Below are 15,346 nucleotides of genomic sequence, written 5' to 3'. Positions count from 1 at the left end.
CAGCCAGGTGCCTGTTTAGATACATGGCCCCAGGAAGACAAGCAGGATTTGGTGAAGCTTCAGAAAAACTATTTATCCAGAACGACAGGGTAGAGGGAAATCCCTGACATTAATAGAGAAGGTGATTTTAGGGGAATTAAAGGAAACATTCTTCAGTTCAGTTCAGTCACTCAGTCGTGTCCGATTCTTTGTGACTCCATGAATCGCAGCACGTCAGGCCTCCCTGTCCATCACCAACTCCCAGAGTTCACTCAGACTCACATCCATCGAGTCAGTGATGCCATCTAGCCATCTCATCCTCTGTCGTCCCCTTCTACTCCTGCCCCCAATCCCTCCCAGCATCAGGGTCTTTTCCAATGAGTCAACTCTTCGCATGAGGTGGCCAAAGTACTGGAGTTTCAGCTTCAGCATCATTCCCTCCAAAGAAATCCCAGGACTGATCTCCTTCAGAATGGACTGATTGGATCTCCTCGCATCAAGAGTCTTCTCCAACACCACAGTTCAAAAGCATCAATTCTTCAGCACTCAGCTTTCTTCAAAGTCCAACTCTCATATCCATACATGACCAATGGAAAACCATAGCCTTGACTAGATGGACCTTTGTTGGCAAAGTAATGTTTCTGCTTTTCAATATCTAGGTTGGTCACAACTTTTCTTCCAAGGAGTAAGCGTCTTTTAATTTCATGGCTGTAATCACCATCTGCAGTGATTTTGGAGCCCCAAAAAATAAAGTCTGACACTGTTTCCCCATCTATTTCCCATGAAGTGATGGGACCATGATCTTCGTATTCTGAATGTTGAGCTTTAAACCAACTTTTTCACTCTCCACTTTTACTTTCATCAAGAGGCTTTTGAGTTCCTCTTCACTTTCTGCCATAGGGTGGTGTCATCTGCATATCTGAGGTTATTGATATTTCTCCTGGCAATCTTGATTCCAGCTTGTGCTTCTTCCAGCCCAGCATTTCTCATGATGTACTCTGCAAAGAAGTTAAATAAGCAGGGTGACAATATACAGCCTTGACATACTCCTTTTCCTATTTGAAACCAGTCTGTTGTGCCATGTCCAGTTCTAACTGTTGCTTCCTGACCTGCATATAGGTTTCTCAAGAGGAAGGTCAGGTGGTATGGCATGCCCATGTCTTTCAGAATTTCCCACAGTTTATTGTGATCCACACAGTCAAAGGCTTTGGCATAGTCAATCAAGCAGAAATGGATGTTTTTCTGGAACTCTCTTGCTTTTTCCATGATCCAGCAGATGTTGGCAATTTGATCTCTGGTTCCTCTGCCTTTTCTAAATCCAGCTTGAGCATTAGGAAGTTCACGGTTCACATATTGCTAAAGCCTGGCTTGGAGAATTTTGAGCATTACTTTACTAGTGTGTGAGATGACTGCAATTGTGCTGCAGTTTGAGCATTCTTTGGCATTGCCTTTCTTTGGGATTGGAATGAAAAGTGACCTTTTCCAGTCCTGTGGCCACTGCTGAGTTTTCCAAATTTGCTGGCATATTGAGTGCAGCACTTTCACAGCATCATCTTTCAGGATTTGAAAAAGCTCAACTGGAATTCCATCACCTCCACTAGCTTTGTTCGTAGTGATGCTTTCTAAGGCCCATTTGACTTCACATTCCAGGATGTCTGGCTCTAGGTCAGTGATCACACCATCGTGATTATCTGGTCATGAAGCACAATCTAAAATGTAAATAGGCTTAAAATGTGTTCAGAGACATAGGTCATAGGTAAATTCTGAGATAGTAAAAGGAAGTTAAAAATTTGGAAGAATGCATTTGCTAAAATAATGGTACTGATCCTTTTGTCTTTCTGATGATTCTTAATCTTGAGTCAAGGAGAGAAGGGAGGTGTTATACTCTCCTTTCCCAATATCAAAAACAGTCAAAATTCTGAGTATATATTGCCCAAATTAGGCTTAGCCCAAGTTTAACTTAAGGTGGCTGAGGTCTCTTTCTACCAAAGCAAAAAGTTCTTGATAAAAACTCAGTATGTAAAGATTGAACTTGAATGGATGAAACTTTTAAATCTGGCTTCTCCCCATTCACTGTGAAGACCTGTAGTGTCTCAGGTCTGTTGGCTTTCTTCTATTCTTGAGGTTCCATCTAACTGTTAGATTTCTCTGCTGTGTTCTGGCTGTCACCTCTGCATAGATCCATCTTCAGACCTGATGATACTGGTAATGAGTGCAATTCGTCCTGTCTAGAAGAGTCAAAGTGCCAGACTACAGTTGCCTGAGGAACTCAGTTGCACCTCCTCTGTCCTCTTTTGTTAAACGACTATGGACTAATACAGAAAAGGAGAATTTAGGAGGAGCATAGAGAAACTATATATTGGAGTTTACGATCTTTGTGATTGTTCTCATCTCTAACTCATAAAATAGATTAGTTGCCTTCAAGCAGAGAAATATGAAGACTTTTCAAGGGGCCACAGAACACTGATAGTTTTAAGAGAAATAATTTCTAGATCCTCAACTTTCCTGTAACTAATTTTCTTGAGAACAGATCATTTTTCCCTTTACAAAAAAATTCTCCACTCTCACTCACCCCTGCAGCAAACAATGGAAATTCCCCTTTAATAATTAATCCAGGTACCGCAGACCCTGAGGGGTTTCCTGTATTTCCTTTCCTTAATACACATTTCCAATGAAGATGAAGCTAAATGATAGGAATACAACATGCCAGTTCATGTTGGGATATTCTGAATTTAGATGAATTTTAATGTACTTTGCCTCTTGATTCTTCAATAGCTATCAAAGAATGCATCCTTCTTAAATGAGAGGACAGTAAGGAAGACATCATTAGGGAATACTGAATACGAAATTCCACTACTTCATGTTATTTAAATTAAGTGATTATTTAAAATTATTCTTTTTAAAAAATTTATTGGAGTATAGTTGATTTACAGCGTTAGTTTCAGGTGTACAGCAAAGGGAATCAATCATACATATACATAAACCTGCTTGTTTTAGATTCTTTTTCCATATAGGCCATTGCAGAGTACTGAGTAGAGTTCCCTGTGCTATACAGTAGGTTCTTATTAGTTATCTATTTTATATATAGTACAGTGTATATGTCAACCCCAATTTCCCAATTTATCCCCTTCACCCTGATAACCATAAGTTTATTTTCTACATCTGTGACTCTGCTTCTGTTTTGTAAACAAGTTTATTTTACCCTTATTTAAAACCATTCTTAGTACTTATCTTTTGGATGTATCATTAACTTAAAAGAAAGACATCACAAATGTGCAAGGCAGAAAAGTTTAGTGAGGATGAGTCTTTTTACTGCGACTTGGAATGGTTTCCAGGACTTAAAAATTTTCATAGGCTATTGGCTAAAGCACAAGGATAAAACTTTTATGTGATTTGTTTCAGATCAGTGTGGGTAATTCAATAAGGCAGTTATCAAATCACATCAAGAAATATTTATCCCAAATATAGTCTCCTATCTTTTAATTCTATTCCATAAAATCATTAATAATTTATATATTCCATTAACAAAAACTAAAACAATATGCTGGCTGACAAATCAAGTTATTTTAACAGGTTATAAATTTTTATTTCATTAAATACATAACAAAAGTATGGATATGATGTTCCTTTAAAATTCATTTCTAATAGGAAATGTATCATATATTTAAAATTTATTTTTCAGAATTTGTGTATGTTATTTTGAAAAATTATGTTCAATTTATGTAGTTTTGATCAAATATACTGCTAATAAATATAATGGTAAGTATTTCCAGAATATTTTAAATACCTAGAAGCCTGATGATAACAGAAAGTAAAACAAATTCTAAAATTTCTTGTAAATATACACATTACACATGTGTTATGCAATATATATATATATATCATATATATAAAATATACATATCTAATACATATATATAATAGGTGATCTATAAAGGACTTTACAATAAAAAGCTATTACATTAGAAATCACATTTGTGGAGGAAAATGTACTAGAATACAAGTTTAAGGAGAAAAGGAAAGATGTAACTCTTAATAAAAATTAAAGAGGAGGTTGTTTATTTTTAAAATAGGTGATGGTGTGTATAAAATCACAGCACTTAAAGGCCCCTAGATACATCTGAAGCAGCCATTTAAGATATATATTTTTAAATGTTAATATTTAGGCCACACAGAAATTATACCTTTTAAAATTATTTAAACTTAAAAGTAAATAAATTTAGATGCCAAATTTAAAATGTACTCATGAGCACAGAATTTTTCAAATGTTTTTCAGGTGAAAAGGAAGCAAAAGAATTTGAAGACCATGAGCAGAGAGGATTGCCTGTTGCCAGTACAATATTTCAGGTCCCTGTGAGGTATCTCACAGTCTTTGGTCCCTGCGTCTTTGGTCCCTGAGACTCTAAGGGGCTTGACTACTAAAAATAAGACTGGTAGGATACATGTTGGCATGTTGCAGTATCAGTGTTTATTTCTGGAAGGATACATGTTGGCGTGTTGTAGTATGAAAATTAGAAATTATTTTTAAATTTTTCTTCATATTTAAATTACTATTTTTTAACATGATCATGTAAGGTGACCTTTGAACAAAGCAGAGGGAAGGAGAACCAGTACTCTATTGAGCGAAAACTCCGCACATAACTCTCCAGAGGGCCCTTGGCATCCACTGTTCGACACCCATGGATTCAACCAGCCCGGGCTTGTGTGGTACTGTAGTGCATATTTAGTGGAAAAAAGCCACATGTAAGTGAACCCATATACTTCAAACTCATGTTGTTCAAGAGTCAACTATATTCTTTTAAAAAAAGAAAAGAGAAGTTATTCTTGAAGGACAGAGCAGCAGATTTAGCAAATCTCACCAGATTCACCAAGCCCTTTGGGGTCCCATCCTGTTGTAAACGGGCTGGGCTGCTGGAGCAGGTTTAGCACCATCACACGAGCGTGCATGGTAGCATGAAATGCTTTCCCTGAGTTTACACGCGAGAATCATGGCGGCGCATTCTCACATGAAGCTGTTCTTGCCTCTATGGGCCAACTGAGTCTGGGAGAATAAAATAATTGTTCTAGAGTGTCCCGTCTGGTGAGAAAGAAAACATTATGCTTTCTTGTTTTGTATTTGCCAAAGGCTTTTAAAAACTGCCAAGAACTGGCCTTTCTCCTTGTGTAATACAAGGATTTGGGGAGTCAAATTTCTAATTAGAAAAGCTGTTGAATTGTCAAGTTCTAGGACATACTTTTAAAAACATTTTTAAAACTGCTACCCTCTTTTAACAGTATACTTTAATCCTTGAGGATGATTTTTTAAAGATATTAGGAATAACATATTATTAAAGAGATTTGTGTTTTCAGAGAGAGTTACCTTTTCTTTACCATTAACCCTTCACAGAGGCAGGGCATTAAGCAAAGGGTGAGCCTGATTAGAGGCTAACAGTGTGGACCTGCACAGAGAAAGCAGGGATGAAGGGAAAGTGCCTGATCCATTTACCTCGCACCTAGGTGGGCAGAAACAGTGTGTGATAAACAAGTAAAGGGATATCTGGATCCCTCATTTATCATAAACCTAAAGCAGCCTTCACATTATGCAATGCATTTAGGGACAATGAAAAATTCGCATTCTGATTAGATATGATCCTTTATCTTTGGCCCACCAGCCCACCCCTCATTCCACAAGGTCATGTCTTATAGTATAGTTATTTCACACAGGCCTTTGCTCTCCTATTAAATTACAAGTTAATTGAGGGCAGGGTTATTGACTGAACTGTCTTTGTGCTGTGCGATATCTCCACCCTCATTCTTGACTCTCCCCAGAACAATATTTGCTGCAACCATGGGCTCAGAAGATGTAAGCAAGTGAATGAATGAATAAAGAATGGTTTAGAGTATCGTGTAAATAATGATACAATTACAGAAACAGAAATGTTGAAACCTAAGCAGTAAAGTTTCATAAAAATTAAATATAAATTTTAAGAACAATTTTAAATTGCCAACATCTCCTGGATATGGAAAAAGCAAGAGAGTTCCAGAAAAACATCTATTTCTGCTTTATTGACTATGCCAAAGACTTTGACAGTGTGGATCACAATAAACTGTGGAAAATTCTGAAAGAGAGGGGAATACCAGACCACCTGGCCTGCCTCTTGAGAAATTTGTATGCAGGTCAGGAAGCAACAGTTAGAACAGGACGTTGAACAACAGACTGGTTCCAAATAGGAAAAGGAGTACATCAAGGCTGTATATTGTCACCCTGCTTATTTAACTTCTATGCAGAGTTCATCATGAGAAACACTGGGCTGGAAGAAGCACAAGCTGGAATCAAGATTGCCAGGAGAAATATCAATAACCTCAGATATGCAGATGACACCACCCTTATGGCAGAAAGTGAAGAGGAACTAAAAAGCCTCTTGATGAAAGTGAAAGAGGAGAGTGAAAAAGTTGGCTTAAAACTCAACATTCAGAAAACGAAGATAATGGCATCTGGTCCCATCACTTCATGGGAAATAGATGGAGAAACAGTGGAAACAGTGTCAGATTTTATTTTGGGGGGCTCCAAAATCACTGCAGATGGTGATTACAGCCATGAAATTAAAAGACGCTTACTCTTTGGAAGGAAAGTTATGACCAACCTAGATAGCATATTAGAAAGCAGAGATATTACTTTGCCGACAAAGGTCTGTCTAGTCAAGGGTATGGTTTTTCCTGTGGTCATGTATGGATGTGAGAGTTGGACTGTGAAGAAAGCTGAGCACTGAAGAACTGATATTTTTGAAGTGTGGTGTTGGAGAAGACTCTTGAGAGTCCCTTGGACTGCAAGGAGATCCAACCAGTCCATCCTAAAGGAGATCAGTCCTGGGTGTTCTTTGGAAGGACTGATGCTGAAGCTGAAACTCCAATACTTTGGCCACCTCATGCGAAGAGTTGACTCATTGGAAAAGACCCTGATGCTGGGAGGGATTGGGGGCAGGAGAAGAAGGGGACGACAGAGGATGAGATGGCTGGATGGCATCACCGACTGGATGGACATGAGTTTGAGTGAACTCCGAGAGTTGGTGATGGACAGGGAGGCCTGGCGTGCTGTTCATGGGGTCGCAAAGAGTTGGACACGACTGAGCGACTGAACTGAACTGAAGATCATATTTATCAGATTTCCAAGATAGCGTAGTTCCCTGCCTCCCTGAGTTCTGGGAGCAAAGTGAGAAGTATAAAAGAATGCGACATTGTTGGAAGAGATCTTCTGCTTGTCCTACATCCTCAGCTGCCAGGGAGCTAGAGGAAAAGCAGCATCCTCCATGCTGGGAGCCAATGGAAGGCTTCAGTCACTGGTGACCTGCCCTCCTCACCTGGACAGATAGGACCTGGGGAGAGACACATGCTAGGCTGGGGTTTGCAGTGTTCCTTCAGTGACAGAGGCACCAAGAAACTGCACAGGAGAGACCCCAAGGTACGGAATAGAGAGACATGCTTTCTCACAGCATATAGGATAGAGAAAATGAAACCAATATTTATCTTTGTGTAATACTGTATTTGGTGAATCAGACCTGATTCCAAGCAGTATATAGCTGAGTAAAGAAGAAAAGCCCACTCTAAATAGTATCATACAGCAGAACATGATGAGCACTATAGGAAAGGTCAGATAACCTGTGGAGGAAATTTAAAGATGTTTGTGTATAAGTGTGTGACCTCGGACTAGGAATCTGAACTTTCACCCTCTCCAAATGAAGCACAAACCACGCAGACAATGGCAAGGTCTGACAGCGTGTCTCCCCACTTACTTCTTATTTAGAGATTGCTCAAAGTTCCCTTGAGGCAGGAACGAGACACAGACATAGAGAAAGGACATGTAGACTCAGGGCAGGAAGGGAAGGGTGGGATGAGTGGAAAGAGCAGTGCTGACATATGTGCACTAACTTGTGTATACGTCAGATATAAAACAGGTAGCCAGTAGGATCTCATCAAAGCACAGCGAGCTCATCTCAGTGCTCTGTGATGATCTGGAGGGGTGCGATCAAGGGGATGGAGGGGGATTCAGAAGGGAGGGAGCATATGTATGCATATGGCCGATTCACTTTGTTGTACAGCAGACATGAATACAACATTGTAAAGCAATTATATTTGACTACTTCTCCCATATCTACAAGCTTTAGTTTTGGCTGTTACCTTGGCCTAAAATATCTTCTCCTTCATTCTCTGCCTTCAAATATGCTATTTATTCTGCCATATGCAGCTGAAATACCATTTTTCACGTAACTTCTCCGACATCTAATCTGAATTAAATACTGCTTTCTCTGAACTGCTACAGCACACTGCTTATAGCCCTGTCTAGTAGTTTCATTTCTCTTTATAACATATGTATGCATGCATGCATCTGTCTCTCAAGTCAAAATATGACTTCCTTTGTCTTATTCATCTTTCTGACCTCAACAGTAGCTATCACCATGATCTGAATATAGAAACAAGAGTTTCACAGGAGACAGAACCTGGGTTTTAGAGTCTGCATCCCTGGGTTCTGATCCCAGCTCTGTGATTTCACCAGCTGTGGCTCTTGGGCCTTAACCTTTCTATACCTCCATTTCTGCATCTGAAAAGGAACTAAGATCTTCCCAAGGTTGTGATAGGTATCAGACATAATAAATGCAAAATGTCTAGTTTATAGTAGATCATCTCCAAATGGTAGTAACCACAACTTTTACTCTATATAATAAAGAACTTGTTGAATCAAATATATAAAATTGCCTACTATCTATGATACCTAACAGAGTGTGAGTACATAGTGGAAGCTTATAAATTCACCTTGACTCCGACTTGTTAAAAACCTACCTTGAACTCCTTCTCTATGTTGGCCAGCACTGCCAGCTCATTGCTAAGCTCTAAAGCTGTCATGACTGGGTCTTCGCTAGACAATGACAGGTAAGCTGGGCTCGCCAGGCCTTTGTAAGCATTAATTCTAGATCTGGAGTGGCTGAAGGAGTCATGCTTCTGTTTCTGGTTGCATTCACTGCACTTGCAGAAATAGTCATGAGGCCGTTCGATCCGAGCACCCTTCCGCAAGAGGGTGTGCACAATTTCATATTCTTGGCAGTGGGCAGCCAGAATGATCGGGGTCACGTCATGGGAGAACCGTGTCCCATCTTCATCATATGCATAAAAATCATCTTGCTGGAGTTCAGACTGACTGGGGCTGGTTGCTAACCGCTTGCCTTCAGCAAAAGCTGGGTGACTGAGAATGGCTTCCACAATCCGAACATAACCTTTACTAATAGCTAAAAGCAAGGCATCCCCAACGCGCGAGAGATTTTCTTTCTTGAGAAGAAGTTCTGTAATTTCCAGATGCTCATTAGCCACTGCCAGCTGCAGGGCGTTCTGGCCCATGTAATCCACACAGTTGACATTGAGTGAGAGGCATTCTTCCAACATCTTCCTTACCACTGGGATGTTGCCATACTCAGCTGCATCTAAAAAGCGTTCCTCCTCAATAGATAGGCTTGTTGAGTGGTCGTTAAACATGTACGCTGGTCCTCGGTTAGCTAACCGTCTCCCCTTCTCACGGAGAACCGTCTGCCGCCGATGGGTCAGTCTACTGTCGGTGCCCCGGCTGTAATAAAATAGAAAGATTGTGAACAAATTACATTAAGAGCATTTTAGTGTGTCAGATGAGCAGCGTATTAGATGTTGTCCCATCAGCTCTAGACCAACTATAATACAAATACAAATGAAGACACATTTATTTGTTAATGGATTCCAAGAATTTCTCTTTTTAGAAAGTCAAGCATTTTGCAGATTTTAACATTTTAATTTGGGTGGAGGTTCAAGCAGTTCCCATAATCTCTCTGTGATGTGCACATACAGATTAATGTGTGTTTTTCATTTACAGGTGGTATAGATAAAAAAAAGACCAAAATGTTGCCATTATGACATAGTGTGTGAAAATATAAAAGATAAGTAGGAAAATAACAAATCCACTCAAGTCAACATATATTTATTGAGTCCCTCCTATGCCAGGGTCAGGCATTATATAAGGTGTGGACAAAGCAGTAGTGAAAGCAAAATAAAGTTTCTGTCCTTATAAATCTTATAGTGCAAAGGGAGCAATGGGCAATTAATGCCTTACTATTATTAGCTGTTTAACTGTCATGATAAACCTACCACAGGGGCATCTAGTCTACCTTCCTAGAGAAATGATGTGCTGAAAATGGACGCATAGAGGTCAAGTGTGACAGTGTATTTGGGGAGAGTGGAACAAGGTCAGGTCCAGCTAGGGAGCTTCCTCCAGCACAGGGATCAATTAAATGCCACGGAGAGGGTTTCATTGACTAGGAAAATAAATGGGTTGGACTCTGCTAGGCATTATTCTAAAAATCACTGGAAACCTGAAAAGCTGTGATCCGGTGTTAAGGTACAGGTGGGGAGCTTCCTCCAGCAGAGGGATCAATTGAATGCCACAGTGTGGGTTTCATTGACAGGGAAAATAAATGGGCTGGACTCTGCTAGGCATTATTCTAAAAATCACTGGAAACCTGAAAAGCTGTGATCCAGGTGTTAAATGGGAAGGATCAAAAGGGTGGCCAGCTTTCAATGTTGGCTTTCACTCTGTGATCAGAAAAAGTGATACTCCCTCTGAAGAAAATGCTAAAATGGGGATTTTTTTTTTCTAGTGATTCACAACTTCATGTCTTAAGGTCTTTTTGAGCTTGAACCTGTGTCACTATCACTAACTGGAAACCCAACAAGGATAAGTTCCTGCAGAATATGAAAGAGCCAGGTTATGGGGGAGTATGAAATGAAGAAAAGTGTGACTGATGATTGATGTCACAGATCTTTATAAATGTTCCAAAAGTCATCCTCCTTCAAAGACTCACAAACTTCCCTGTATGAAGAGAATTTAAATAGACCCAAAGACCCCATAAACCATCTTCCCTTTCTATAGGGCCAGGACTAGAGAAGCTAACTTTCTTTCCAAACTAACCCTTGTCCATCTTGATACCAAAGCTCCAGGCAATGTTGACCATGGCAGTATGATCCCAAAGGAGTTAGCAAAAGTCTGCAGCTCAGAAATAGGTTGTGTCTCTCCAAGGAGAAGGCAATGGCACCCCACTCCAGTACTCTTGCCTGGAAAATCCCATGGACGGAGGAGCCTGGTAGGCTGCAGTCCATGGGGTCGCGAAGAGTCGAACACAACTGAGCGACTTCCCTCTCACTTTTCACTTTCATGCATTGGAGAAGGAAATGGCAACCCACTCTAGTGTTCTTGCCTGGAGAATCCCAGGGATGGAGGAGCCTGGTGGGCTGCCGTCTATGGGGTCACACAGAGTTGGACATGACTGAAGTGACTTAGCAACAAGGAGCTTGAAGAATGTTCTGCCATATTCACAAAATTTTTTCAGAAATTTTTGTTCAACAGTGTAACCATTCACGGCCTCTTAAAACTAACCAAGTTGTTTTACTGAAAAGACAGCTATGTAAATTCTTTAAAATGATGTCGAGGCCATAGCCAAACATGTTATGATACTAGTAATCTTTTAAGATTTTTTAATTGGAGGATAATTGTTTTAAAATATTGCATTAGTTTCTGCCATGCAATACTGTGAATCAGCCAAAAGTATACATATATCCCCTCCCTCTAGAGCCTCCCTCTCACCTCTCCATAATTTTTAAGACTGATCTTTAAATAATGTATATATAGCTTGTATTAAGTACTATAATAAGGGAATTATTTATTGCATCTATTTTTATTTCTATAGCTATTGTTTTGTTTCCAATTCCATTTTAACCTGCATCCAAGCCATGCATGTGCATGCTGAAAGACTTGAAAAGCTTGTTACAGAAAATAGCAGGCCCTTATTCGTCATTTTCTCCACATCCTGATATTTAGAGGAAATACATTTCAACTATTTTAGTTGATTATTTTATCATTTAAATCCTTACATCATATAACTTGGTAATATTGCTATTTCTTAATTTTCCAGATTTGGTATTACCTACAGACTTCCCATTGTGAAAGTTGAATATTTAGGTCACTTTCACAATCTCCCACCCTATATTCACACCCTTCTCTCTCTCTCTCTTTCTCTCTCACACATACATACACACACACACCCCATGCTTTTTTTGGTGATTGTCATTCTGATGGCTTGAGGTGATATCTCACTGTAGTTTGATTTGCATTTCTCTAATAATTAGTGATGCTGAGTATTTTTTCATGTATTTGTTGACCATCTGTATGTTTTCTTTGGAGAAATGTCTATTAAGATCTTCTGCCTATTTTTTGATTGGGTTGTTTGTTTTTCTGATTTTGAGCTACATGAACTATTTGTATATTTTGGAGATTAATCCTTTGTCAGTTGCTTCATTTGCAAATATTTTCTCCCATTCTGAGGGGTTCTCTTTTCATCTTGTTTATGGTTTCCTTTGCTATGCAAAAGCTTTTAAGTTTAATTAGGTCCTATTTGTTTATTTTTGTTTTTATTTTCATTACTCTAGAAGATGGGTCAAAAAAAAAAACCTTGCTTCAATTTTGGCCAGATGCTGTAAAACTCTTAGAAGAAAACATAAACAGAACACTCTTTGATATTTTTGATTCTTGTCTACAGAGTCCTTTGTTTCTGGAACTCCTTCTTTTTGAATGTTGGTAATTCTGGAATATCCTTTATTTTCTTCTTTTTTCTCTATTTTCCAATTATTTATCTTTTTGTACAATACTCTGAGATATTTCTTCAACTTTAATATATCTTTTGTAAATTTTTCCTCTGCTATTTTTAATTTGCAAGGACATCTTTTATTCCTCACATTAAAAAAAATAATACCTTTTTCTGCTTTTGAAAACACAGTATCTAATTCTGGGGACATCAGTGATAAAGATTCTGACACAGATCAGAACACTTCAGGGAATTTACTCCTATTCCTTTTTTATGCTTGTTTTTATATTTCTATTTTATGTTTGTTTTATACTTTATATTAAAGTTTTGCCTCAAGTAACTAGTGATCCTTAGTTGATATTATTTTCAATTTTTAAAAATAAATATTATTTCTAATGTCTTTTAAAAGAGAAAGTAATTTTTTTCTGTCACTTTTCTGGCTTCTAATAACCTCTTTAGCCTTTCACTTCCTCTCTTGTCTTCTGTATATATTACTTTCCATAGATTCTGTTGTAGATAGGAGGAAGCTCAAAAATCAGGGGGAGGGGAGACATCTCCAGAACATGATTAATGCTCTGAGAAAGAAAACTGTAAAATTAAAGGAGAAAAGAGCTAGGATCAGGGGATTTATAGAAGTGAGATTAAATTAATAGGAGTGCAAGAAAGGTTTTCGTGTAACTAAAATGTAAAAAGACACAGAATTGACACAAAATAGTACCAAGTACCAAAAGGCCAAGAACCAAGCCTCTTTCTTATTCTTTTTCTTCCATAAGATCAGCAGAAATAATTATTCCAATCTATTTTACAGAATTACTTCTAGGCTCAATTGAAAATATGAATGTGGAAAGCATTTAAATAGAAATGTTCAAGTTCTAATAATATTGTTTGCTTTCCCACTTGACATCCATGTAATATTTTAGGCTATTCTTGTAATTATCAAGAGTGCTTTAATTTACATAATCTGGGACCAAGTTGTCAACTAAGAGTACTTGAGATTTATTTATTTATTAAATTAGTTTATTATTTTAATTGGAGGATAATTGCAATATTCTGATGGTTTTTGCCATACATCAGCATGAATCGGCCACAGGTATATACGTGTCTCCCTCATCCTGAACCCCCTCCCACCTCCCTCCACACTCTATCCCTCTGGGTTGTCCCAGAGCACTGGCTTTGGGTGCCCTGCTTCATGCACTGAATTACACTGAGATAGAATAAGCCTGAGTTGTGACACCTTTCATTCTAAATTTCTAAATTAACGATTTATGACTTTAATGTTATTAATATGAATAATGGCAAGTTCTACCCTGGCAAGCCACTAAGGATATATCCAATCTCCTTCTAAACTATTATGACTTTCATACCTATAACTTTCATCCTTTTGAAGAACAGCAAAGACAGTTCCAGAGAAAATGTTTTCTTCAGTTTTAAAGCTTCTCCTGTCTCTATCACAAATTTTAATCATATGCAGTGACATAGATTTCAGATATCTTTTTATAAAAAGGCTTGGATCATCATCATTTCCTTAGCACTCTGCCACAGGAAAGCCAGATACAGAATGTTTATAGAGGCATTTATGATTGTTTTAGGAAGGTAACTCTGACAGGCAGAATGAAGGCAGTAGTCCTTGCATGAGTAGTGAGATAAAGGGAAAGTATTTGCATGTTGACATGCATGATTTGCTGTCTCCTTGTCTTCCTCAATGGCTTCCCTGGTGGCTCAGCTGGTAAAGAATCTGCCTACAATGCGGGAGACCTGGGTTTGATCCCTGGGTTGGGAAGATCCCCTGGAGAAGGGAACGGTTATCCACTCCAGTATTCTGGTCTGGAGAATTCAAAGACTGAATGACTCTCACTTTTACTTTGCCTTCGTCAACTGCAGTGTAAAGAAGCAACAAAAGGCTCTATGTATAGCATTTCGTCACAAGTGGTGATGCTTAATCCTTAAGTGTCAAACACAAAAGCAAAATGTGTAACAGCTTTTTAAATGACAAATATTTGAAGCCTTTCAAGAAAGATACTAGACATTGCTAGATTAAATTACCGCTCTGAGAATGGATTTTACAAGGCTATATTGTAGAACTGTATATTAATTGCACATGTAACCTAGATAAACTGTCTACTAGAAATAGGAACAATAGCCCAAAGCATTATGTTAACAAAAGAGACATTTTCATTCCACCTTAAGTGCACACTTTAAAAGTGGGTTCTTGTATTTAAGAAAAATATTTATTAAGATTTTTTTTCTTCAACTCTTTAGCCATATTTAGCATGGTTGGATGTTTAGTAACCTACATTTTTGTGACCATTTTTTTTATAATTTGCTTTATCACAATACATAAATACCAGTTCTAGGAAATAGTATAAATAGTCACTGCCTCCATACTACTCAAATATTGATTAGGTCAAGAAAACAACTTTTTTTACATACCTCATTTTTATGATTATTTTTGTTGGCTAAATGATGCCTGTTGTCCTAAATAGGGAGAAATGGAATAACCCATCTCCATTGAAAATGCCAGCAATGCAAATTAGCTTCTGAGTCAAATGGACAATGTGTTTGAAGCCAGAACATGTGCAGTAATTTTCTACATCCTGTTCAAATATGATACACTTTTATCAAATGGAACTGCTCCCCTACAAACTAAGCTCCATATTAAGTATCTATCTTCACTTTTATTTTTTGCTTCAAAAATCCTTGAAATATTTAAATAAAGCACAATTCTGCTAAAGCAGAAG

General features: G+C 38.2%; 1 protein-coding gene across 2 annotated transcripts in view; it reads right to left on the bottom strand.

Annotated features, from left to right (window-relative positions):
* The window catches only part of TRPC6 (transient receptor potential cation channel subfamily C member 6), a 158,259-nt gene that overhangs the window by 49,170 nt on the left and 93,743 nt on the right, over positions 1–15,346 (bottom strand). For both annotated transcript variants that reach the window (XM_061440136.1, XM_061440137.1), the window contains exon 2: positions 8,794–9,568. In XM_061440136.1, coding sequence (XP_061296120.1) covers positions 8,794–9,568 — 775 coding nt within the window. The remainder of the gene's footprint in view (positions 1–8,793; positions 9,569–15,346) is intronic.

This window comes from Bos javanicus, chromosome 15 (assembly GCF_032452875.1).
Source record: "Bos javanicus breed banteng chromosome 15, ARS-OSU_banteng_1.0, whole genome shotgun sequence".
NCBI classification, from domain to species: domain Eukaryota; kingdom Metazoa; phylum Chordata; class Mammalia; order Artiodactyla; family Bovidae; genus Bos; species Bos javanicus.
The sequence above is the reverse complement of the archived record's forward strand: the minus strand, read 5'-3'. Positions and strand labels throughout refer to the sequence as shown.